This window comes from Centrocercus urophasianus, unplaced genomic scaffold, assembly GCF_019232065.1.
Source record: "Centrocercus urophasianus isolate 14NV4802_14NV808 unplaced genomic scaffold, USGS_Curo_1.0 seq_21, whole genome shotgun sequence".
Lineage (NCBI taxonomy): Eukaryota > Metazoa > Chordata > Aves > Galliformes > Phasianidae > Centrocercus > Centrocercus urophasianus.
In genome coordinates this window covers 13,805,389-13,831,612 of record NW_024884767.1, presented here as the reverse complement: position 1 = coordinate 13,831,612, position 26,224 = coordinate 13,805,389, and the positions used below count along the sequence as shown (strand labels likewise).

Below are 26,224 nucleotides of genomic sequence, written 5' to 3'. Positions count from 1 at the left end.
TCATTTATTAAAGAGATATATTCAGTTTGACTGAATGTGCCTAGAATGACACTTCCTACTTTGAAAGATGTAGACCCCGTAAAAATCTTCTGAATTCACTGGTAGTAAAAGAGTGAAAATGAATGTGCATTTTAGATTTGCTACGGAATCCTCTTAAAGTCTTACTTTGTACAATTTCTGCCCTGACACAGTATGGTTTGTATGTGCCCCTGGTGAAGTGTGTAAGCCATTGCAGATTTGCTTTTTGTGTGAAATAACCACTTCAGGCTGCTTCAGAGCCTGCCCAGGTTATCAGTGTACGAACACTGTTCTGAAAGCAGCCTGTTGCTTGCAATCTTCTAATCAATTCATATAAGCAATGCATTTTCTAAAAAAATTAGAACAATCTAGTGAAAGCAGAATTGGCATTTGGTGCAACAGTTGCAGGTTTCTGACACCAGCACCACATAAGAACAATGCTGAGGATAAGACAGTCAGTATTTGGCAGGGCCGACAGTCATTAAATTGATGGAAGTGCCACTGCATTGGGTAACACATATAAAACACGCATATAAAATAGCCACTTAGTACTAACAGTGTTTTCTTTCCGTGAGGTAACACACACGCTACTCGGATCCCTCTCCTCCAGCACATAGCGTGCAACAGGTCTGTAGCTGTGGCAATACGAAGGGCACATCGTGGCTGAGCACCGCTAGCAAAGGTGAGAGAGGAAAATAGGGTGAATTCAACGAAGACTGAAGAAGGCAACACATGAGGAAGTGCTAGGCTCCCCTCAAACCGTCCTGCCGGCGGCTCGATGTGCACACAAAGATCCTTGGGCACTCAAAACGAGCGCATGATGTGGAAGCGCCGTACCACACTCACGGCCGCTTTCTGCACCGTGCGTACTGTGCGGCCGCGCCGACGTTTTCAACCCGCTTCCTCGCTGCGGGCCGCGCCGACAGCACGTCCCGCCGGGGAACGGGGCAGCTGACCCAGCCCCATCTAGGGTCCGCAGTACTGGGCTCGCCCCGTCGGGGGGAGCGACACCGCACTCCGCGACTCGCCGCCCGCCCGAAAGAAAGCCCCCAACCGCCCACAACGCTCCACCGCGCTCCGAGGGCAACGGGGCAGGTCCCGGCCCCACGGTAAGGAGGGCGGAGCCGCCGTCCGGATTGGGGGCCGCCGGGACCGCCCGCCCTGCCGGGGGGAGGAGGCGGCAGGAGGAGGAGCGGCGGCGCGGACCGCAACGAGCTGGCTTGGTTGCCCCTGAAGATGGCGGCGGCAGCCGCTCCTCTGGGCGCTGGCTGCTCGCCTGCGGGTGGCGGCTCCGTGCCCGTCCTCTTCTGCTTCTCCGTCTTCGCGCGGCCATCGACCGTGCCCCACGGCGCCGGCTACGAGCTGCTGATTCAGAAGTTCCTCAGCCTCTACGGGGACCAGATAGACATACACCGCAAGTTCGTGGTGCAGCTGTTTGCCGAGGAGTGGAGCCAATACATCGACCTGCCCAAGGGTTTCGTGGTCAGCGAGCGCTGCAAGGTGCGCCTCGTGCCGCTGCAGATTCAGGTGAGAGCTTCGTCCGCCTCGACGGCTGCCACAGGTGTGGGCGGGCGGCCCTGTCCTGCCACCGCCGCCCTCCCCGGCCGCGTGGAGCCTCCTCCGTTCCCGCTCCCAGTCGCTCGGGCACGGGCGAGTGGTGCTGGAAGCCGCCGGCGGAACGGGGATGGGGCGGCAAAGTCCAGCAGTGGCTCAGAGCGGGGCGAGCGCTGCCGCGGTGCTGCCGGAGCCGTCCGACAGCCGCAGCCGTCCGACAGCCGCAGCCCCCGGGGCACGGCGGTGCTGAGAGAGCCGCTCCCCGATGGTAGCGCAGCGGGCGCTGCTGGCGTTCTTCTCCGCGGAAAGTTTTGTGCTACTGGGCAGGGAGGCGGGCGCGCTGCGCCACGCGGGTTTGATAGCCCGGTTTTGTATTCCGTGAATGAGAACTTGTTTCACATAGTGCACGGCAGAGCTGTACGGTGGCTGAAATAACTTCTCCTTTAAAAGAGGCAGCCGGTGTGCCCATCTTCAGGTAGTGGCAACACTACTAGGCGGAAGCTAAAAGATTGTTCTTAAATAGGGCTCTATCAGAGCTCGATTTCATGGCTTTTGGGTCCATGGGATTTCCTGTGCAGGCACGAACCAGGAGAGCAGCCTGCCAGACAGGTCCCACGCTGTTTCATATTCTGTGCACTGGAGATTCATGCCAGTCATGCTGCAATAGTTGCACTGGGAGCAACATTTCTTTTTTCCTTTCTTCAGCATTAAATAATTTGACCTTTAAAAAAAGAACACAGTTTTAATTCAGAACGTGCTTCTTAATATGTAATTCAGAACTTCGCTCTCTGACAAGCCCAAATTACTAAGAAGTTGAAAACATGATATCTTAAACTGAGCCATGGCTCGTTTTCTCCCTGCTTCCAGAAATGATCCATCTCACAGTGCTTGCAAACTCTGCTTAATCATAGTGTCTTAAGCTCATAAACTTCCAAGGTGGCCTGCCTCACATAGGCTGTGTGTCAAGGACGCCTTTGAAGTCATTTTTCCTTTCTTTAACCCCGTGTATGGATATAAAAGTAAGAACTGAACTCATTTAAAAACTTATTTTGTCATTTATTATTCACTTTCTTATTTGTTATTAATTGAATTCAGTTTAAAACCTTTCTTCTTTGTATGTTGGAGATGAAATGGGTGGGTGCTCCAGCCGAAGAAACAGCCACAGATCATCTCCCCGACTTGCACAAAGAATTTGTACGGGCAGTGTTAAGTCAAGCAAGGATTTTAAAAACAGAACATGCGTAATCTCAGGCTGTAACAGCAGTGTGGGGTCATAGTTCTATTTCTTACTTCTGTGTATAGATTGCCACTTTGCAGAGACCTTCCTTCTGGTATCGTTTGTAGTGAAGCCGTAAATGCAGCCTGAGCATTCATAGCTGTATGTAAAAGGTCACTGTAGAAATCTCCATGTAAAAGGTCAGTATTGGGACACATAGAAATAGATCATTGCCCAAGTGCAGCAACTAGGTAGCTGTAACTGAATGCTGGGTTGCAAGATGCATCACAGTGTAAGCACATTGTCTAATTGATTTCACTGATGCTTTCACTGATGCTGTTACAATTCTATGACAGTAGCAACTGTTGATATGAGAGCGGTGTTAATTCATTGTTGTTTCCTTGATGTGATTCAGCAGCTGAGAGTGAGATGGAGAGATAAGCAGCGTCATTCAGCTCGCCCTAAGCCCCCAGCAGGTGCCTGGAGACAGCTCTTTTGAGGGAGCACTTTAATACACGGAGCTGTGCTTTTTAAGACCTTTGTGTCCTGCATGATGCATAAGATGGAGAGAAGAGAGGGTTACACTTTTTTTCCTTACACTGTTCATACATTGCTGCTGTTGTTTGCCTTCTTTTTTCCTGATGTTTTTTCAGCAGTTACATGTGACGTAGGTTTGTCAGACCTGCGTGTTACACAGTGGGTCAAAGTACAATTTTGAATGTGTCTTCTGAGGAGGACATTCTTTCATTACTGATGTGTTGTGACTTGCACCGTTAGAAATATATTTGTTTTAAGATTAAGATTCATAAATACATATTTCTAGACATTAATTTTGTTATTTTTTTTACACAAATGTTTATAACTACATATATGCACTTAGTTATGAATGCAGATTATGGGTTTTTTTTAAGCCCTGGGAAGGTTATGTCCCTGTCTGGAATGATCATTTTTTCTTGTGGAAAATATCTTTGTGCAATATCTCAAGAAGTACCACCAGAGAATGGTGCCTGACCAGCCTATTCTGATTTCCTCCTTGGAAGATGAGGGAGAGAGTAATCTTGCTGAGAAATTACCATATGCTCTTCTCTGAGAGCCACTTTTGTGCAGCTCAGTTCAAGGTTTGATCTGTATGGGAACATTTTTTACTGATGTTTTTTCTCCAGTCTCATTTGTGCCTTTGCACTGTGGTCACATAGGTATGTTTGTTCTGTTTAGTTGTACTGGCACAGAGCATGCCCTTGAACTTCCAGTTTCCATCAGGTGTTGTAGAGGAGGTTATAGTAAAGCCAGTTGTTCAACTTGGTTACTTGTCCTGAAGCTTCTCAGTCATATGCTTGCAGTGTTGAGGGACTTTTTCTTTCACCTCTGACAGCTGGTATGGAGGGTATTTGCTTGGAAACTGAGAAGCCGTTAAAGAGAACTTACATGTTTTAAAGCGTTTAATAGAGTGATATTTATGCCCAGGGTGGGGGAACCTTGCTGTAAAAGTTGTAACCTTTGAGAAGAGGAACAGTAAAGAGAAACCAGATGTACCAGGAGAGAAAACAGCGATCCTTATTATGACCAGGTGGTAGAGGAGTTCACACAGCATTCAGATACACTCCTGAGAGTTCACTGTCGCTGCCAGAACTTCAAGGTGACTTCCAGTCAGTAGTACTTGTGTTCAATGTTTATAACCTTGTAAATGTGTAAGATTACTATTGAAATAATTGTGTAAAGCACTTCCACTTCAGGCTCTTTTGAAAGATGTGTTGGTGACTCGTGTATCTTTCTTGTCTGCAAAGTCTGCTAGGAGAATGGTATTTCATTGTTACTGAAACATAAAGTAAATACACTTGGATAAAAAAAAGGGTTTTTTGTGTGTGATGGTTTTTTTTCTTTCTTTCTTTCTTTTTTTTTCTGCACACATCTAATATTTAAATGCTTCCGAATGGGAAGTCACTCTAAATCTGAAGGCTCAGTCCATTTTCTCAGGGCCAGGCAGAGCTTGGTCTGAGAACAGGCTGCAGCATATGGATCTGATGAGGGAAATTGTGTTTAGTTCCAATTTTTTTTTTAAAGCAGTGGCTTTAAATTTTCATTCTGTTACAGTTAAATCCAGTATTTCTAAATGGAAGGAGGGGAAAGGAGGAAGAGAGCAGGAGCACTTCGAAACTTAGGATTCTTCCAGTCCAAACTACTTGTGTATTCTTAATCCATGGCAAGCATTTTGATCATGACAAACTTTGTTGAAGAATTTCATACAGCCTTACTTACATGATTGTGATGTGCTGATGTAGCTTAATCTTTACTTTTAGGTGCTGTGTTGCATATAAAATGCTGCAGTTCAGCCTAACAGAATAAATAGATGTCTTCCTAACATGAATACATACAGCCAATTTTTCCATTGAACTATATTAAAGTGAATTTCTTCAGTTTATTTTCACTTTGAAAGATAAACAGTAAACTTTTCCTTTTAAAATAAGTGAGATTCTTTTCACTGTTGTCTTTTAAGGTAATTTTTGAAATGCTGTAGCTATGGATCCTCCATTCTGCTGTAGTAGAGGGCAACCTTGGCAATAGATTTGCAGGCGTTGTCACATGGGACTCTGCTTCAGTTTTCTTTCATTACATGTGCTAGGGGAAAACTGCGTTTTTTATGGGTAATGGTTCCCTTAATTTCAATTGGGGAAAGTACAGACAAAGAGCCAGTATATGTTAATATTTCTGTGAAATTGATTCTGTAATTACAGTCCTTCATCATAGTCACACTTCATATGATTAATAATTATCTGAAGAGGTGAAATAGATGAATATTATATATATGAATATCTATGATCTATATATATGAATATCTATTTGTAAGTAGAATAGATATTTGTATACAGATGATAGATAAAAACACCCGGCCCTTTTCTGGGGTGAGATTTAAAGCTGTATAACCTCTGGCAGTATACCTTTAAATCCTAGTCTGGATATGGTCTCAGAGATGACTTCTCTAGCTGGGTAAAAGGAGTGCATCAGGTTGTGGTGCCATCTGACATACTAATTCTTATTTGAGGTGGAACTTCCAGCTGGAAGGGAGAAGGACTTGATAAATAAGGGAGGCAAAATGAAACAAATACAAGAGCTTGCATACAGTTTGGGGGAACTTCAGGTGATAACCATTACCTCTCTCTATGCCCCACTCTTCTAGCCTAACCCCCTCCCCCTCCCCCCAAAAAAAAAAAAGAGAGATTTTACTTGGTGTGGATTTTGACAGAGAATTGTTTGGCTGTAGTGGAGCACTATTTCTGCTCACCAGCCTCCCAGCCTGCCTAATTTTTGCCATTCTCTTGTCTTTTCAAATATCTGGTGCTATGGAAAAACAGCTGGTATTGATTTTGAACTCATCATCTACTTCTGGGTTCTTTTGCCATGTGTTGCATTGCTCATTACAAACTCCAAGTTCGTAAGTAAAAATGAGAACTAATGTAAGATTTATTTGTTAGAGTTTGTGGAAGTTTTTATGTAGCAAACATACACAACTTTATTTTATAATGTTCTTTATATTAAACTTAGGTGCAGAAATTGTTGCATTAAACCAACTTGATAATAAAAAAAAAGCAGATACAAAACTTGAGCACCTGCTCCTTGTGTTATTTGCTGTAAAAACATGGGATTCAATGGAAGTGTAAAAAGAATGCTGTCTGGAAAGGGGCTTCTTTGTTTTCAGTGCTTCACTGTCAAATGGGACAAATAACAAATTGAGTGTGGTAAGGTCTGTTCTGAGTCCAATGTTTGAAAACACTGCCAAACTTCGGACAAATGCTATTCTTACAGTAGATTCCAAGCTGGGAGAAACTGTAAGCATCTGAGAATATGCAAATCGGGATTTTGTTGGTAAGTTGGATAGGTGGAGTATAACGGTGCAGTTGAAAATGGAAAGTATTGCACTGAAGTAGAAAAAATCAGCTACAGAAATAAAAGATGGGAGTGCTCAAGTAAAGATTTTGAGGTTAAATGGGATTTCTGGAGTCTTAAATATATCGTCAATCATGGAAAGAGCAAATAGCATACTGGAAAGTAGTTGAATGGAGCCTGTGCGGACTGTGAATTGACCAGTCTTCTCTGAGGCCTTCCTAGTGCTGAGTAGCAGTATGACAAAGAAGTAGTGTTGTTAAGGCAGTGTTGGCTGGCTGAAGTGAGATGTGGTAGTAGTGGTTGTGTGTAGGTGTCTGTATGAAAGAAGGAGGTAATACGCTTGCTTTTCAAATCCACTGTGGACAGAACTTGAAATAATGCTCTTAAGTTGTAACAAAGGAGTTGTGGGTGAGGAAAATATTGCAAAGTGAAAACAGCAGAGCTGTGGGATGGAAGGTATAGGCCCTGTAAATTGTGACCCTTTTTTAAAATGCATCAAACGGAGTAGGTATTTATGAAGAACATTTTGGTGCTCTTGATCCTTCTGCAAGGCTAGACTCATCAACTTCTTGTTGGCTTTTCCTATTGGCTCATGTTTGTTCCTCTGCTGAGGACAGTGATGCCTCACTGTGTAGAACTGCAGAAGAATTTAGTAGAGGTGTCTAGTAGCCACTCTACCTAATGCATGTGCAGAGACAAATTGGGTGTTGTTTTTCCTCCCTGTCTGCTGAAAACCTCAAAGAATGGAGATTTCACCATCTGTAGTAAAGTTTTTATGTGCTGCTTTGCCCTTCTTGTATTAGGAGTACTTGATGCTTTGAGAGCAGTTGGCACACAAACTGTGAGGTGTGGGAATTTACTTTCTACATTTCTAATGTGGAAATAACTTTCACAGCAGCTTAAACAAACCATTTCATGCAGGTGAACATGGCTTCCTTTGTAGTTTTGTAGTCTTTGAGATCAAATTGATTTGTTTAAGAACTAAGAGATGAATTCGTGAAAGATCTGGGAGTAATATTTAAGGATTCCAGATTCTCTGTTCTTTTGAAATATAGTGTTTTACTGGTTTTGTGATTTTATTTTAGCTTAAAATGTCTGAATCTCAATTTGCAAAATATGAAGTGCATAAAATTAATGGGTACTTGCCAGGAGCACTCATTCAGTTTGATGTAAGTGTTCTGAAAAGCTCCTGAATGGATGTAATTTCTCTTGGGTTGTCTTGTAATTAAGAATAGTGTGCAGTTGCTTTTTTTTAAATGTAGCCTTCAGCTGGAGCCTTATCTCTTGCTTTTGCAGGCAATGCAAGTAATTTCATACAAATAAAAAGCACTCTTTCAAATTGTGCCAAAATGCAGGCTTTAACACTGTGATTTTTTCAAAATATTTTTTAAAATCTCACTTCCATTGGACTCTGCCTGCTCAAGGGGAAATCTAGAATATTATTTTTATCATTAATATTTATTCAGTGCGTTTTCTGGCAGTAATACTGTCAACCTTCTCCACTTTCATTTTAGCCTTTGGTCTTTCATCAACTTTGTGCTAGAAGATCTCATAGACAAAAGAAATTGCGTACGTGATGCAATTATGTGTATGTGTGCTGCTTAAAGCTTGTATAAAATGGAAGTCTTTTTTTTAATCTTTAATTTATCTTAATTTTGTGTCAGCTCTAAGATATGGAGAGATGAAAATGAATTCTAGGAATGTACTCCTGCTGTTGATAGCTTTTCTTTTTCCCTGATACTTTAAGTAATGTGTTCTTCCATCCCTTTTCAGAGCTTAGAATTTTCCATGTACATTTAGATTGTCTTGTCTCCCATGCAATAAAATTCTGATTACCTATTTGTCCCTGTACTGTACCACTCGTATCACATTAATTTTAGAAATATATTGAAATCAGACTGGAACAATTTTTCTCCTTCTGTTTTGGCTCGAAGTATCATAGAATCATAGAATGGTTCCAGCCTGACTTTAAACATCACCAGGGATGGGGCATCCACAGTCTCTGTGGGCAGCTTGTTCCAGTACTTCACGGCTCTTTAGTAAAAACAAAACAACAGAAAACAAAAAAGCTAACAAAAAAACCTCAAAACCTTCCTTCTGACATATAATCTGTATCTCAGCTCCTCTAGTTAAGAAACATACAATCATAGTATTGCTCAGGTTGGAAAAGACCTTCAAGATCATTAAATCCAACCTCAACCATACTACCTTAACTCTAACAACCTACTGCTAAATCGTGTCCCTGAGCGCCACATCCAGATGGTTTTTAAACACATTCAAGGATGGTGACTCAGCCACTTCCCTGGGGAGCCTATTGCACTGCTTAACAATCCTCTCTGTAAAGAAGCTTTTTCTGATATCCAACCTAAAGCTACCCTGGCGCAACTTGAGGCCGTTTCCCTTTGTCCTGTCACAGGTGAGAAGAGACCAACCCTGCTCTTGCTACAGTCACCTTTCTCTAAGAGAGCAGTAAGGTATCCTCTCAGCTTCCTTTTCCCCAGACTGATCCCCCTTGTCCTATCAGTATATACTCTTGTGAAAAGTTGATTTTCCTTCTGTTTATAAACTTGCTTTAAATACTGGAAGGCTGCAATGAGGTCTCCCCTCAGCTTTCTCTCTTCCAGGCTGAACAAGCCCAGTTCCTTCAGCCTGTCTTCAGAGGGGAGGTGCTCCAGCCCTTGGATCATTCTTGTGGCTACCTCTGGATCCTCTCTGAAAGAATCATAGAATTACAGAATGGCTTGTGTTGGAAGGGATCTCAAGGATCATGAAGCTCCACCCCCCATGCTGCAAGCAGGGCCACCAACCTCCATATTTATTGCTAGACCAGGCTGCCCAGGGCCCCATCCAACCTGGCTTTCAACACCTCCAGGGATGAAGCATTCACAGCCTCTCTGGGCCGTCTGTTCCAGCACCTCATCACTCTTTCTGCAAAGAACTTCCCCCTGACATCCAGCTCTTCTCCAGGTTGAACAAGCCTAGCTCTCTCAGCCTGTCATTGTAGGGGAGGTTTTGCAGCCCTCTAATCATCTCTGTGTCCCTCCTCTGGATTCTCTCCAACAGCTTCCTGTCTTTCCTGTACTGGGGGCCCCAGATCTGGACACAGTACTCCAGATGGGATGTCACAAGAGCAGAGTAGAGAGGGACAGTCACCTTTCTGTCTCTGCCGGCCACTCCTCTTCTGATGGAGCCCAGGATACCATCTGCTTTCCAAGCTGCAAGAGCTTAAGTTTTTCTTCCACTAGGACCCCTAGGCCCTTCTCTGCAGGGCTGCTCTCAAGGATTGCTCCTCCCAGTCTGTATAAATGCCTGGGATTCCTCCAACCCAAGTGCAAAGCCTTGCACTTTGCTGTGTTGAACCTCATTAGATTCACCTGGACCCACTTTTTGAGTCTGTTGAGGTCCCTCTGAATGGCAAAGCTGAAAGCTCCACATCCTTCCTGTTTTTGGGACCCCAGACTTGAACACAGTACTCCAGCTGGAACCTTGTGAGGGCAGGGTAGAGTGGGCTAATCTCCTCTGTCACCTTGTTGGCCACTCCTCTTCTGATGGAACCCAGGATTCCATTGGCATTTTGGGATATGAGTGCTTGTGAAGTGCTGATGGTAAGTTTTTCATCAACTGGGACCCCTAAATCCTTCTCAGCGTGGCAGCTGTCAAGGAGCTCTTCTCCCAGTTTGTTTACATATCTGAAAGTACCTCAATCCAAGTGCAAAACCTTGCGCTTTTCTTTCTAGTTAGTTTCACAAGGGCCCACCTTTCAAGTTTACCTAAGTTATCTACCGCTGGATGGTATCCCTTCCTTTTATTGGATCAACCGCACCACTCAGCTTGGTATCATCAGCAGACTTGCTGAAGGTACACTCAATCTCATCTTCTATCTCATTGATCAAGATGTTAAAGAGTACTGGTGCCAGGGACCTGGACAGGGGACTAGACCAGTCACTGGTCTAGTGGTCTAGTGGTTGGTGATCCCACCCCCAGTGGCAGGGGGATTGAAATTAGATTATCTTTATGGTCCTTTTCAACCCGGGCCATTCTATCATTCTATGACAATGCTTGTTACCACCTCCACCTGGACATATGTAGAACCATTGAAAACAACCCTCTGTAACAACCTTCCAGCTAATTCTGTATCTCTCCAATTCAGAGGTAAGTATGTGATGAGAAACCATGTCAAAGGCCTAGCAAAAGTCCAGGTAGATGACAGCAGTTGCCTTCCCTTTGTCCGCTAATCTAGCTCCATTATAGAAAGCTACCAGACTGTTCAGACATGGCTTTCCGTTGGTGAAGCCATGCTGGCTTTCTCGGATCACCCACTCATCCTTCATTGCCTTAAAATGTGATTCAGGAGGATCTGATCCATGATCTTCCCAGGCACAGAGGTGAGGCTCACAAGCCTGTAGTTCCCTGGGGCCTCCTTCTTCCCTTTCTTGTAAATGGAAGTGATGTTTCCCTTTTTCCAGTCCCTGAGGAATTCACCTGACAGTCATAACTTTTCAAATATGACGGAGAACATCTCAGCAGCCAGATCCTTTAGGACCTTGGGATGCATGTCATCTGGCCCTGTTTACTTGTACCTGGTCACTCTCATGAGTCAGTCTCAGACTTGCTCCACCCTTGCAGTGGAGGTGTGTTTACTCCCTTAATTGCCAACTAGAGGTTCAGGTATGTGAGAATCCTGGCTGTCAGTGAAGACTGAGGCAAAGAACTTAACACCTCAGCCTTCTCCGTATCTGTTGTAGCCAATTCTTCTTACTCATTTAGCAGAAGAGGTATGCTGTCTTGCGCCTGACTCTTCTGACCACGTACCTTTGGAATCTTTTCTAGTTTTTAACATCCCTGACCAAGTTCAGTTCCATCTGTACCATGTCTTTCCTAATCCCATCTCTACAAGCCCAGACAGCATTCCTGTGTTCTTCACAGGAGACACATCCTTGTTTCTGCCTGTACTTGCCCTTCTTGTGCTTCAGTTTGCCCAGCAGGTCCTTGCCAAACCACGTCAGTTTCCTGCCTTCACTGCCCGCTTACTTACTGTGCAAAACAGAGAGCTCTTGCACTCTCAGAAAGGTGTCCTTAAAGAGTAGCCAGCTTTATACCACTCCTTTGTCTCTGAGGACTTCTTCCCAAGTAATTTTGTCCAACAATTCCTTAGGCAACCTGAAGTTTGCTCTTCTAAAGTTCGGGGTCCTCACTCCTCTCATTGCCAGGCCTGTGTTCCTCGAGGTCATGAGCTCAACCAGGGCATGGTCACTGCAGCCTAGGCTACTTCCAATCTTAATATTGTTAACTATCTCCTCCACATTGGTGAGCACCGTGTACAGCAAAGCTTCACCTCTGATTGGTCGGTCCAGTAGTTGAACCAGGAAATTGTACTTAGTGGACTCCAGGAGTCTCCTGGAATGCATACAGTTCACTGTGTTATCTTGCTGGCAGATATCTGGGTTGTTGAAATCACCCGTCCGGAAATGAAACTTTTTGCAGCTGAAGCAGGAAGGTCTTATCAACAGAATCCTCTAGATAGGCGGCCTGTAGTAGACCTGGACTACCAGTTTAGCTTTGATCTCATTCCTAATTTTAATCCACAGGCTCTCTACCTGTTTCTGACTGCTTCTCAGTGTGATCTCCTCATAGTCTCTTCATCTCTTAACACAGAGGGAACTCACCTGCCCCTCCTACATGTTATCAAAGAAGAATCATAGAATCATAGATTTGGGTTGGAACATCTTCAGGATTATCTAGCTCCAATCCCCCCTGCTATAGGCGGGGATACCTCCCACTAAGGTGATTTTAGTATGAAGTAGCATTAATTTTAACTCTGAAAAGCAGAGTGCCAAGTCTTAGGATACTCAAATCAAGCAGAGAGGCTGTGCAAGAACAGAGAGCTAGGCCTGATGATAACTGTGCCAGCAGGAGAAGGAGATTTTGCAAGAATGAAGGCAAAGACCCATGCTGCACAGACGGGGCTTAAAGATCGTGCAGATCAGCTTCATTATCTGATTCCTGAGGTTGTTACATGCTGGCCGCCAAGCTGACCATTCTCACTACCAGCCTCTCTGCCCTGCCCATTCCCCAGTGCTCTGGGCAAGATCAGTCCTTATTGGAGATCTTAATGGGAGAGTAGGGGAAACCTGATGACCTTGCAGGTTGTCACCTCCATCACAGAATAGCTGAGGTGAGTAGGGACTTCTTGAAGTCATCTGATCCCATTTCTCACTTCAAAAAGGGCTTTTGAGCATTTCTGAAGAATGGTGACTCCACCTGCCTGGGCAACTTCAGAGTGAAAGAATGCTTCTTGATATTGAAAGGGAACCTCCCATGTTTCAGTTTATGCCTGTTGTCTTTTGTTCTCCCACCTGGCATCACTAAGAGCATGGCTCTGTCCTCTTCACATTTTCCCTTCAGGTATTTGTTATGAGATTCCCCTAAAATATCTCCAGGCTCAGCTGGAGACTCAGCTTCTTTGAGACCCTATATTTGAGTACTTTTTTCAGGGATAGGGATAGCAATGAGAAGTGAATCACTAGTAATACTGTGGCTTTTTGTATAGCTTATCTGTCTTACATCTGCTCAGCTCATCTGCTGTGAGCCTTCTGATGTCCCTGACAGCTGGTGTCTGTCCCGTCTGCTGGCCAAATCCTTGTTTTGTCAGCTTGTGGGGTGAAGTCCTGGTGTTGCCGGTGTGGTGGCCTCTTGTGGGACAGCAAATTGTTCTGGAAGGCTCAGGACCTTCTCTGTCTCCAGGACCCTCCATGTATACGATATTTGCCCTGGCCAGCAGTGGAGTGTCTTCTCTGGTTCCTCTTGGGAGCACTTCTGGATTCCCAGGCACAGGAACAGGGATGCATGGGATACAGCTGTGACCCCCAGGGAGTTCAGGAGTTTAGGTTCTGGGGATCTTTCCTGTGCTGGATCCTGTGCTGGAGAGTTCTAGCTGTGCGCAGGAGTTCCCACTGGGTAGGCAACAGGGACTGGGGCTGCTGTCATGTCCTCTGGCATCATGGGAGTCCTCCCTACTGTGCTGCTGCACAGTTGTGGCAAAGAACCATTGCACAAAGTCAGCTCTTTGTCCTCTCAGACAGGTATGCAGTAGCACAGTGAGAACTGCCTTATCCAGGCTACAGAAGCACAGTCTGGAGATGATGAGGCACCACACTTCAGAGGCTGAAAGCATCCCAGCTTCCAAGATCCGCTCCAGCTCCTGATGCAGCCAGGGCAACAGGAGCTTGAGAACAGCTGGATGCTGGCTGTAGAGATATGCCCATATGTGGGGTTGGAGGCCACCCATGGAAACCCTGGACTCGCAGCCTGTGATTGAGAGCCTAGGTGTCTACGAGCTCTCCCTGCCTGGTGGACCATGACTGATATCCCTTCAGATGTTGTAACAGTGAGCTCCCGAGAGTCTCTGTTTGTCCTCACCAAGTGCAGAATGGAGCTAACCCTTCTTTTGCAGAGGGAAAACTGGGGCTTTCTCTTAGCCCACTGATGAATGTATTGAAAAAAGAGCTGATGAAGGCATGGCATCATGGAGCTGCTGTTGCCACAGGTGTCCAAGCATATACAGCAGTGATTCTCTAATACTGAGGCCATAATGTCCACCTGCAGTGGTTGGCTGGGGAGAGTGGGCAATGACCAGCCTCTGCCTCTCACTGGTGTTTGCATGAGACCAGGCCTGCTGGCAACTGATAGGAGTAGCTTCTCCTACCACTGGAAAGGGGTCTTAAGATGGGAGTTGGGGAGGATCATTGATAGAGCTTTAAACTAGGTATGAAGGGCAGTGGGGATGTAACTGGGGTCACTAGATGGAGCCCATATGTACTGTCTGGTGCTTGTAGGAGAGGGATGTTCTAGTAAGATCCCACAGTCTTGTGTCTTGGTGAAGGAGGAGAACGCCTCACCCTTTTGTAGGAAGAATATGAGGGTTGGTGTGAGGTTGGTGGCTATGGAAACTTGAGTGTGGTCATGAGGATACTAGGACTACTGCCACTCAAAAGAAGGCCCAGCTCAGGTGCTTTTACACTAATGCATGCAGCATTGTTAATAAACAGGAGGAGCTGCAGGCCGTTGTGCGGTCAGAAAGCTACAGTATAGTCACCATCACGGAAACATGGTGGAATGACTCAGCTGGAGTGCTGTGATGGATGGCTACCGACTTTTCAAAAGAGATAGGCAAGGCAGAAAGATGGTGGTGTAGACCTCTATGTTAAGAGAGAATGTGAATGTATGGAAATTAATGATGGTGATGATAGGGTTGAGAGCTTGTGGGTCAGAATAAAAGCGAAGGCCAATAGGACTGATATTATCATGGGAGTCTTCTACAGGCCACCCAACCAGGATGAAGTGGTGGACAAGACACTTTACCGAGAGTTAGGTGAGGTTTCACTGTCTCTTCCCCTTGTTCTTGTGGGGAACTTCAACTTCCCAGACATCTGCTGGATTTATAGTACAGCACGTAGAGAACGGTCCCGGAGATTCCTAGAGTGTGTGGGAGATTACTTCCTGACACAGCTGGTGAAGGAGCTAACAAGGGGAAACAAAATCCTGGACCTGCTGTTTGTTAACAAAGAAGATCTTGTTGGGGATGTAAAGGTTGGAGGCCATCCGGGGATAGTCATCATGAGATAGTAGATTTCTCGATCCTTGTTGAACCATGGAGGGGATTCAGCAGAACTGCCACCTTGGACTTCTGGAGGGTAGACTTTAACCTCTTTAGGATCACAGTTGAGAGGGGCCGTTGGGAGGTAGTTTTGGAGAGCATGGGAGTCTAGGCCCAGGAAGGCTAGGAATACTTTAAGGAATAATTTTGAAGGTGCAGAAGCTGACTATGTCCAAGTCACGGAAGATAAGCCAACGGACAAAAGAGGCTGGAGTGGCTGAACAGAGACCTTTAGCTGGACCTCAAGAACACAAGGAAAGTTTATGGTCTTTGGGAGAGTGAGCAAGCTACTTATGGTGAGATACAGATACGTAGTGAAGCTGTGTGGGGAGGAAATTAAAAAAGCCAAAGCCCAGCTAGAACTGAGCTTGTCAACTAAGGTAAAGAACAACAATAGGTATTTCTATAAATACTTCAACAGCAAGAGGAGGGCTAGGGAGAATCTTGCCCTTGTTGGACACCGAGGGCAACTTAGTGACCAAGGATCAGGATGAGGCTGAGGTATTTAATGCCTTCTTTGCTTCAGACTTTAATAGTAAGAGTTGTTACTCCCTGGGCACAAAGCCCTCTGCAGTTGTAGATAGGGATGAGGAACAGAATAGGCCCTGCACGATCCACAGTGAGATGGTTTTGGACCTGCTCTGAAGCTGGATGCTTACAAGTCCATGGGGCTTGATGAATTGCACCCTAGATTAATGAGGGAGTTGGAGGATATGTTTGCCAAGCCACTCTCCATCATTCGTCCTGGCAGATTGGAGACTGGCAAATGTGACACCCATCCTCAAAAAGGGCTGGAAAGATGATCCTTGTAGCTACAGATGTATCAGTCTCACCTCAGTGCTAAGGAAGGTTATGGAATGGATAATCTCCGGCCCCATCATGGACCAGTTAAAGGTCAACCAGGGGATCAGGCCCAGTCAGTATGGCTTCTCGAGTGGTAGATCCTGTTTGACAAACCTGATTTCATTCTATGACAAGGTGACTTGCTTAGTGGATGAAGGTAAGGTTGTCAGTGTGATCTACCTGCACTCCTGTAGAGCCTTTGACACTGTCCCCCACAACATTCTCATGGAAAAGCTGGTATGGATGGACATACACTCCATTGGGTGAAAAGCTGGCTGGATGACCATGCCCAAATTGTTGTGGTCAGTGTAATTAAATCCAGTTGGTGGCTGGTCACAAGTGGTGTCCCCCAGGACTCCATACTGGGGCTGCTTCTATTTAACATCTTTATTAACGAACTTGATGAGGAGATTGAGTGCATCCTGAGTAAGTTTGCAGGCGACACCAAGTTGGGAGGGAGTGTTGATCTGCCAGAGGGAAGAAGGGCACTACAGAGGGACCTGGATAGACTGGATCGATGGGATTGATGGTAAACTGTATGAGTTTCAATAGGGCCAAGAGTTGGGTCCTGCATTTTGGTCACAACAACCCCAGGCAACTTTATAGGCTTGGGAAGGAGTGGCTGGTAAGATCTTGGGCTGACAGGGACCTTGGTGTACTGATGGACAGTCAGCTGAATATGAGCCAGCAGATTGCCCAGGTGGCTAAAAGGCCGGTGGCATCCTGGCTTGTGTCAGGAATGGTGCGGTGAGCAGGACTAGGGAAGTCATCCTGCCCCTTTAGTTGGCATTGGTGAGGCCTGACCTCGTGTACTCTGTTCAGTTTTGGCACACCAGTACAGAAAGGACATTGAGCTGCTGGCGCAGGTCCAAAGAAGGGCAGCAAGGCTTGTGAAGGGCTTGGAGAATGTGCTTTATGGGTAGAGACTGAAAGAAAGGGGCTGTTTAGTCTGGGGAAAAGGAGGCTGAGGGAAAACTTTACTTCTTCTAATATCTGAAAGGCTTACAGTGGGAGCGGGGTTGGTCTCTTCTCACTGATGACGGGTGACAGGATGAGGGGAAATGGCCTTAAGTTGCACCAGGGTACATTTGGTTTGGAAATCAGGAAAAACTTCTTTGCAGAAAGGGTTGTTAGGCACTGGAATAGGCTCCCCGGGAGGTGGTTGAGTCACCATCCCTGCATGTGTTTAAAAACCATTTGGATGTGGTGCTCAGGGAGATGATTTAGCAGAGAGTTGCTAGGGTAATATGGTTAGGTTGTGGTTGGACTTGATGATCTTGAAGGTCTTTTCCAAACTGAGCAATTCTATGATTCTGTGATTCTGTGTAGCTGCAGCAGGTGCTACTGGAAAAGACAGAGAGGCCACATCATATCCTGACCTGGAAAGGGGGGGGAGTTCCTGAAGGAGGAAACCCTGCCAGCTTTCCATGGAGTGTGCCACACACAGCTTCCCTCTGCTGCTGTGAGTCTGTGTCTCCTAAGTGCCCCCACTGCCAGGACACAAAACCAGCACCAAGGCAGCTAATGCTCCTGACTCCAGACCTTGCTCATCTGAACTGACAGCAGGAGCTGGCTGGGTATCGCCCTGCCTGGATATGAGCAGTGAGGGCTACGTGTTTCAGGAGCAGTGATGCAGTATGGCTGGAGCACTTGCTCTGTGAGTGGGATGTGTTTTTGATGAGGACTACGTGGTGCTGGTGGGGAAGGGATTGTGGGGAACGGGACGGGCTCTTCACAACAGAGCCAGATGGGAGAAGCGGAGACAGTCATATCAGCTGTGACTGGAGAGGTTTAGGGCTGGAGGAAGGGAAAAATGAAAAAACACCAAGTGAGCTATTCAGCAAGGTAGTGCTGCCCTGAGTGTGGAAGTTTTCAAGACCTTCATGGACTAATCCAAAACATAAATCTCACACGCCTAAGGGATGGATGCACAGTGAAGTCCAGGAAGATAAAGCATTGCCAGTGTGAAAGGTAAGAGAGTTTCCCAAATGTGCAAGGGCAAGGACTTCCAGAAGTTGCAGTGTCAGAAACCTTACCAAGCTCAGATTTTCCCTGATTCCCACTTTGTGCCTGAGGTCTGCAGGACCAGCTGTGTCTGTGGCAATTGACGAGTGTGTCTTTATGTAGGATCGAGCAGCAGCTCTTGGTGTGAAAGCCAGCAGACGCCTATCATACTGCTGCTCACTTTGTATGGCTGGCTTCTTTCCCCTTGCAAGATTACCACGGGCCTTGTCCTCTGCTCTCTCTGTGCCTCATTTGTTAGAGCTGAGCACCGTGGGGCCTCAGATGTGGCTCTTGTCCTGATTCAGGTGCCTTGCGAGTGCAGGATCCAGACCCTGTGGCAGACAAAGGTAGGTGTAGAGGCTTTGCATGAGTAGAGCATATCTGGCTCTGTGGAGTTCTTTCTCCTCAGGACACGGAAATGCTGCAGTACCACATGTTCCTTCTCCATGGCACTGGGGTCTGGCCCCATGGCTCACAGAAAAGGTGCCCTGCAAGGACTTCATTCCCCTGCTGTGACAACAGGTGCTGCCTGGGCAGTAGGCAAGGCTCCATAGTGTTGTAGGGCACCTGAATCAGGGCCTAGATGCCCTGCAAGAGCACACATCCCCTCTCTGTGGCTTTTAGACAGAGGTGCAAGGCTTGCACTGTCTGAGGAACAGATAATACAGCCCTTGAGACAGAGGAAAGAGGTTCCCTTGGTGAGACTCTTTGGCTCAAGTTGAAGGGAAGGAAGCTCTCAAAGGCCAGTGCTGGACCAGTGGGGCTTGAATCAGGGCTTAGTAGCACTGTAAGAGCAAAGGACCAAGTACCATGATGCTTGAGTCAGGAAAGAGAGGCTTTGCAGAATCATTGCATGAGGAATCATAGAATTGCATAGAATCATAGAATCACCAAGGTTGGAAAAGACCTAAAAGATCATCCAGTCCCACCGTTCACCTATTCCCAATAGCTCCCACTAAACCATGTCCCTCAACACAACATCCAGCCTTTCCTTGAACACCCCCAGGGTCGGTGACTACACCACGTCCCTGGGCAGTCCATTCCAGTGCCTGACCACCCTTTCTGAAAAGTAATACTTCCTCATGTCCAGCCTGAATCTCCCCTGCCGTAGCTTGAAGCCATTCCCTCTGGTCCTATCACTGATGACACGAGAGAAGAGGCCGACCCCCAGCTCACTACAGCCTCCCTTCAGGAAATTATAGAGAGCAATGAGGTCTCCCCTGAGCCTCCTCTTCTCCAGGCTGAACATTCCGAGCTCCTTCAGCCTCTCCTCATATGGCCTGTGTTCCAGACCCCTCACCAGCTTTGTTGCCCTCCTTTGAGCACGTTCCAGGGCCTCAGTTTCTTTCTTGCAGTGAGGGGCCCAATGAGAGGGGCCAATGAATGAGGGTGATAGAGAGAAAATTCCCCTTCAGGACCGAATGTGCAGGCACAGTGGCACACTGATTTGCAGAAAGAGTCCCTGCAAGAGCAGAGGACTGAGTCACATACTGCTTGGGTGATGGGGAAGCTCCACAAAGGCCAGTCAGCTAATCTCAGCAGTGCTTGAGTCAATGCACAGAAGCTTCACAAGAGCACGAGGCCAGGTTTTATGGAACCCTGCTCAGGGGAAAATGGTTCTTGCAAGGCATAATGCTTCAGTTACAGCAAACAAAATCTACATCAGGAGTGGGTGGATCTTCATGGTGCTCCCGGGCCCATTGGTACTCTAGGACACCAGCTTTCCAGACTTCTTGTTCTGCTGCTTCTTCAGAAAGGCTCTCACTAGCATTAAAAACATCGTTTTCTTTTTCAGATGACTACTTTAGGCAACCTGACACCATCAAGCACTGTGTTTTTTTGTTGTGATATGCAAGAGAGATTCCGTCCTGCCATAAAATACTTCGGTGATATCATCAGCGTAGGTCAACGGCTGGTATGTTGGTTGTTTTCCATTGTAGTAAGTTTTGATGGCATATTTAAATTGCTATATATAGCTAGCTTATAGGTTATTCAGTTTCAAACAATAGGCATTTCTTTGCTTTTGTCATCCTTTGATAATTTATTTTTGTCTCTTTCTTTTCCATTCCCCTGACAGCTCCAAGGTGCGCGGCTCTTAGGAATTCCAGTCATTGTAACAGAACAGTATCCCAAAGGCCTTGGCAGCACTGTACAAGAAATTGATTTAACAGGAGCTAAACTTGTGCTTCCCAAAACAAAGTTTTCAATGGTTTTGCCAGAAGTTGAAGCAGCATTAGCAGAGATTCCTGGAGTCCGCAGTGTTGTCCTGTTTGGAGTAGAAGTATGTGCCTCTCCATTCTTATACTGTTCTGTGCCGCTATCTGTTGGCCTACAACAGTTGTAGCATTGCTTTCTGTAATTAAAAAACGCCAATTTATTTTGCATAGACCTTATAATTCATATATCCTTATAATTCATATATCCTCCATGAAATGGATTATCCTTTTGCTCTAAGACATTATCTCATAAAATTTGAAAACAGATGTTTTTAAGTTTAACTTAGTTGGCATTTTAAAAACCATATTGTGAAACCCAGTTCTCTAGTAATGTAATGCATAGAAAAATGCTTATTTGAACCCTAATTAATTATGTGATTTAATTTGGCACTATACTATACAGGTAGTATAGTGCATGATAGAGTAGTGATTTATTTGCATCTTTTTTTTTTTTTGGCCTTTGTTTCCTCTCCTATAGACTCATGTCTGCATCCAGCAAACAGCACTGGAATTAATTGGCAGAGGTCTGGAAGTTCATATTGTAGCTGATGCCACCTCATCAAGAAGTATGATGGACAGAATGTTTGCTCTTGAGGTAATGTTTCTTAATTAAGGATTATTATCCCTTCAGCTTCTATGTTAATTTCTGCATTTGTTATTTCTGACAAGGAGTTTCTCAGAACAGTTGACTGTAATCATATGTAGACTTAAGAAGAGGAAGATGCTGTGATTCTCAGAACAATTCCACAGTAGAGAAATATTTTTTTTATTTTTCCACTGTAAATTTTGATGTAATATGTAGAAACCATTTTGGGATATTAGGATTAGAAAAGTGATTGTTTCATGCAGTATGGTTTTCTCTGTATAACCATTTGCATTTCTTGACATTTTGTTAAGGAGTGTTTACAACAGAATAAAAGTACTACAGAGCTTTTGTTTTTGTTGTTCCAAACAGTATTTGTTCTGCTGCTGAAAATCCTTGAAATGTAGGAGTATAATAAGTGTTTCTGTTCAAAACTTATTCTTGTCTGTCCCTCCCTCTGTTCTTCTTCATCAGTGAAAATTAAAGCTTAATCTCACAACTGTGATTATAGTAAAGACTTTCTTTCCCCCTTCATAAGGCTTAGTCAAAGATTTAGTGGTTTAACATACATGTTGAGAAAGTGGAGATAAATGTAACAAGATAGTTTAAAAGTAACTATGTGCTAGAAAATTTATGCATATGGAATTTCTATGGTGTGCTCTAACTTTCCATTGCTGAAGGTCAAAAACTGATATGTACATTAAGCATTGAAGGTTTTGTCCTGGGCCTTTGTGTTTATTTGGAAATTGAAGCTAACAATATCTACTATTTTGTACTCTTTTTCATAGAATTGAAGAAGAGTTGTAATTTTTACTGTTTCTCATAAACTTGAATTAAGTGGAAGCTTAAATGTCATCTCTCAAATACTTCATAATCACACACAGAGTGTAGAAATGACTGAAATCATGAAGTTCCTAAGTGAATGTTGTATTGTGATGATAGCAGTAGCAGATGAAGCAGACAAAACTGCCATTGGAATCTGTTCGCCATTTTTTATGTCTTTGTACGTTTGTTTATCACTTACAGTGTGTTTGCAAACATAGAAATTGGTTCAGTGCAACAGAGATTGAATTACTCAGCAGCTAGCTTTTCTTTCCAGTCAAAAAGGCATTGATCATCTCAGAAGCAAAACTGCAAAACTTGCAAAAACTGTAATTCAAGAAAACTGATGAGTATTAAGGAAATTTTTAGTACGGTCTTTCAAAACTTTCTCACAAAGAAAAATGTTTTGCTGTGGACTGTGAAGCAGTCAGCACTGTAGTATGATCTGGGGAATCCTTTCCCTGTCTGTCCCTGCAAACTCTGTCTTCTCTTCATACTGTAGAACTGGGGGCTGTGGGCTAGAATAAACAAAATCTGGGCACAATAAGGAGCAGGAGACCAGGAGAAGGAAACACAACCAGGGAGAATGTCAGTGATCCTGACTGACCATGGCTTTGTGCTTCCTTAGAAAATTGGTAAAATACCAAAGCTTTGAAAGAGGTCTTTAGTCTTAACGTAGCTGACAGCTGCTAGTCGGAGTCTTTTAATTAGTGAGTATTAAGTTGTCTTTTCATGAGAACTTGCTGAAATAATTCATCCCAGCTGGTCAAGATTGTGGCCGTTCTTGATCTCTGCCCTGTCTGCTGCTAAAGCCTTGTGTCACTATTTGGTCTTGAATTAAGGCAGCTGAGTCTGTTCCTGCTGAATTTCTTTATTCTTCCTCATCTGTTGTAATTTATTCTTTTGGTGTAGATGAACGTATGCTTGTTTCTTTCCTCTGGAAGGCAGTGATCTAAGAAAGCATTTCCTTTCTTTGAAGATCAGCCACACCTTAGTGGTCCCCTAAATTAGTAATTTTTCTCATCATTACTTTATGATATAAACAACTTACCTGCAGTGATTTATGTCTTCTCTAGAAAGTTTGGAGCACCTCTTTAATAATTGCAGTAGAAACCAGACTGAAGACATTTTTTACCTTTTACTTTGGTTAATTCAGGACCATGTAGATGCATCAGATTTGATGGGCAGAGTATGACTGAGGGAAAGATGGATCCAGTAGGAGTTTTACTGCCAAAGCATATGTTCTATTGGGAGACTTAAGGCGAGCGGGTAGGTGGGCAGCATTTACTTAAGGATGACTCTGCTATATAGGCGACAAGCACACTATTAGAAGTGTAAAAACTTTGCAGTATGTCATATGGCTTGGGCTGCACGGAGAATTGCTCTGTTTAGTACACATAAAAGATCTAGTAGTACACATAAAAGATCTGGCAGACCTCTTTCAGTTTTGCTTTTTATGTAGCTGTGCTTTTAATTCTGTAGTCTTTCAGAATTAACTTGGGAGTTACTAAGCTGTAATGAGATGTCCATTAAAGCCATCTACTATTGTACTAGTATGATGTATATGTTCTGTTGAAAAGCTTTTCTCTGTCTCTGGGGGTTATTAGTGTGAGTGTGCTGTGTAGCCCAAAGACCAAAATACTACCATGTAAACAAGTCCAGAAAGAAAAATTGGTACGATTATATTTCTTGCTTAATTCTTTTTGCTTGGATTTAGGTATTTTCCCTTCTCCCAGTTCTTTTTTCCTAAGGCCTTTCAAGTCTGTATGAGAGTTAAGGAAGCTAATCTGCTCAAGTGCACAAGGGGATGGGGTGTTAATAGAAGAGAGAGTTGGTCTACTACATTTTAAATTTGGGGGAAAAAATCCAGTCCAACTTGGAAGCCTTATTTGTAACCCAGTAGAGCATTTTTCCCAAGTCCACCAATGGTGAATTTCCATTCCAGTGTTATAAATGGCGTTGTTAGGAAGTACTGGAATTCAGCCAGTGATACCTTTGTTAATAGTAGGTAGTTTTAAAAATAACAACCATCTCTTTCAAGCAGTGTATGCTCCTTCATGCTTCGAAGATCTGACATTTTTTTTCCTCTGCTCTTTTCTGTTTCAGCGTCTTGCTCGTACTGGAATCATAGTTACTACTAGTGAAGCTATTTTGCTGCAGCTGGTAGCTGATAAAGAGCACCCAAAATTCAAAGAAATCCAAAATCTCATTAAGGCAAGTGCCCCTGAGTCAGGCCTCCTTTCCAAAGTTTAAAGAGCATGTGGAGGAAGTAAATGTCCTTGTCGTCTTTAAGGATTGTGGAAAGCTCAAGCACACACATACACCTTCTTTCACACTAAGTTTGGCAGAAGTGTAAAATTAAAAATTGAAATACCTGTGCTTGCCCTAGCAAAAATTGTCTGGTTATATTTCTGGGTGCCACAATGTTCTGTTCAGTCACAGCTGTCAGAGGCTTAGCGTACCATAGGACCCTTTGTTGTCAAACTTAATTTGTTTGTACTTAATTTAAGAAAATAAAAAGTAAGAGAGGTGCCTGTTATCCTATTCACTGATTGTAACAGCTCAAAAGAAAGTGCATACTTCTGTGAAACTTCTTGATTGTGCACTTTGTTGAAATATTCTGTGATACTGTTTTACTTTTGTATTAGAAGATAAATACATGTGGGATAAATGTGTTGTGATATGCTTTAATGTTCTATGTAAATGAAATATTTTAATAGGACATAAGTTAGAAAGGACTAAGATGCCTGGAATACATATGTGCATTTGTTCATTAGGATAAAATATAAACGCTTTACTTAGTAAACAAGATGCATAGATCAAACAACTTCTGATATCTGATTGCTTTGAGTTGCTGAAGCTTGCACAAAAATTTGTGATTGCCCTGCAATTGAATGCCTAGCCCTGTATAATTTATACATATAAAAGTCTGCCATTTAATGAGATCTTCGCAAACAACTGACATAAAATCATTAAGATTAGCATAAATTTAAGCATTTTGGCAGTGCTAAGGATTTAAAGAGCAAAAGCTTTTAAACTTTGAGTGCTAAATCTACTATTATATTTAGAAGGGTTTTTGTTTTTTGTTTTACCCTGTCTTAGTTAGATTTAATAATTCCATCTGATCCATTTGACAAAGCAAGCTTTGAAACAAACGTCAGCTTCTCTAAGTTTGTGTTTGTTTTTGTAGTCTACAGCTGAGTGGAGGTTGAATGGAATTTGATGTGAAAGCATACTTCCATGAAATATTGTCTGTAACTTATTGATATAAAATATATTTTCTATCTCAAACCATTTAACACATGATTGCTCATAAAGGCACTTCTTTCGTGCTCTGGTGGTTTAAACAATATTATAAAAAGTTTACATGGTGACTGAGACATTTATTTTTTTAAAAGAAAAAGGGGATGTTATACTGAGAGCTGATCTTTTTGGTAGAAAACTAATTACAGTACATGTATGGCTTTAAATTGCATATTTTCCCCACAAGATGGCTCTAAAAGAATTGTTTGAGAGTTATAACCTTTATATGTTCAAAATAAATAAAACATTAACATTTGCTGTCTCTCTTATGCTTGTGATATTTATTGAAGAGCAAATCCCAAAAGGTTTGCTTGCCATAGACCTTGTTCTATTTTGTGCAGCTGTGGAATTCCTATAGATGTCATGGGAATTTTGTGTAAAGATCAAGGATGGATAACGTCTAATAATTCTTGCCTTCTGTGTCTTGTTACAGTGATATTTAGTGCTCCAAAACTTGAGGAATGAACATTGTGCTTCAAGTTGGAGGCAGGGAGGGAAGTTAAGTTGAAGAATCATTGTCCTACATCACTGACCTACTTTTTACTTTCTTTTCTGATATATTAATCATGCTGCCTAGCAGAATGAAGTCCACTTATATAAATCAGCAGCTGTGCACAAAAGTGCTATGCATTTCTTATGAATATGATTTTATTGCTTTTATTCACTTACATGGTGAAGATACCTGGAATAACTAACATAAGTAAAGATGACCATTTTTAGAAAAGTACCCATTTCCTCAGTGCCAAATACAAATTTCTTTTGAAGAAGTAATTGCATTTGTTTCTAAAAAATTACCATTTTTATGTAAACATAAACTGGAGGCCAGATGTTATGAGTTTCTTTGTACATGCAGTCCTTTACTAGCTAAGTCATCACAAGAGGTATTACTTACAAGATGACACTAGGAAAGAATCTTTAAATTTATATATATATATATATATGTATATATATATTTGTATTTGCATAGCCTTCTATGGCAAAATATATTTTTCGGTGTCCTCAATTTGTTGCTTTTCTTCTCCACAAACTTAAAAAATAAAACTGCAGAATTGTTAGGTGGTTACATTAATCAATGCCACACACATCATCCAAATGAGCTTTTAAGATCATCTGTTGAAAAAGAAAAG

General features: G+C 43.6%; 1 protein-coding gene across 1 annotated transcript; it reads left to right on the top strand.

Moving 5' to 3' along the window:
• Positions 1-1,236: 1,236 nt before the first annotated feature.
• ISOC1 (isochorismatase domain containing 1) lies at positions 1,237-25,359 on the top strand. The gene is made up of 5 exons (XM_042822896.1): positions 1,237-1,545; positions 19,969-20,088; positions 20,251-20,454; positions 20,868-20,984; positions 23,901-25,359. The coding sequence occupies exons 1-5, from the start codon at positions 1,255-1,257 to the stop codon at positions 24,045-24,047; spliced, it is 879 nt and encodes a 292-aa protein (XP_042678830.1). The 5' UTR covers positions 1,237-1,254; the 3' UTR covers positions 24,048-25,359.
• Positions 25,360-26,224: the final 865 nt, after the last annotated feature.

Bases quoted from the DNA above. Each gene is read 5' to 3' on its own strand.
- ISOC1 (XM_042822896.1), top strand. From the start codon at position 1,255: ATGGCGGCGGCAGCCGCTCCTCTGGGCGCTGGCTGCTCGCCTGCGGGT. The intron at 1,546-19,968 runs GTGAGAGCTTCG...TTTCTTTTTCAG, and splicing joins TCGTGCCGCTGCAGATTCAG to ATGACTACTTTAGGCAACCT. The intron at 20,455-20,867 runs GTATGTGCCTCT...CCTCTCCTATAG, and splicing joins TTGTCCTGTTTGGAGTAGAA to ACTCATGTCTGCATCCAGCA.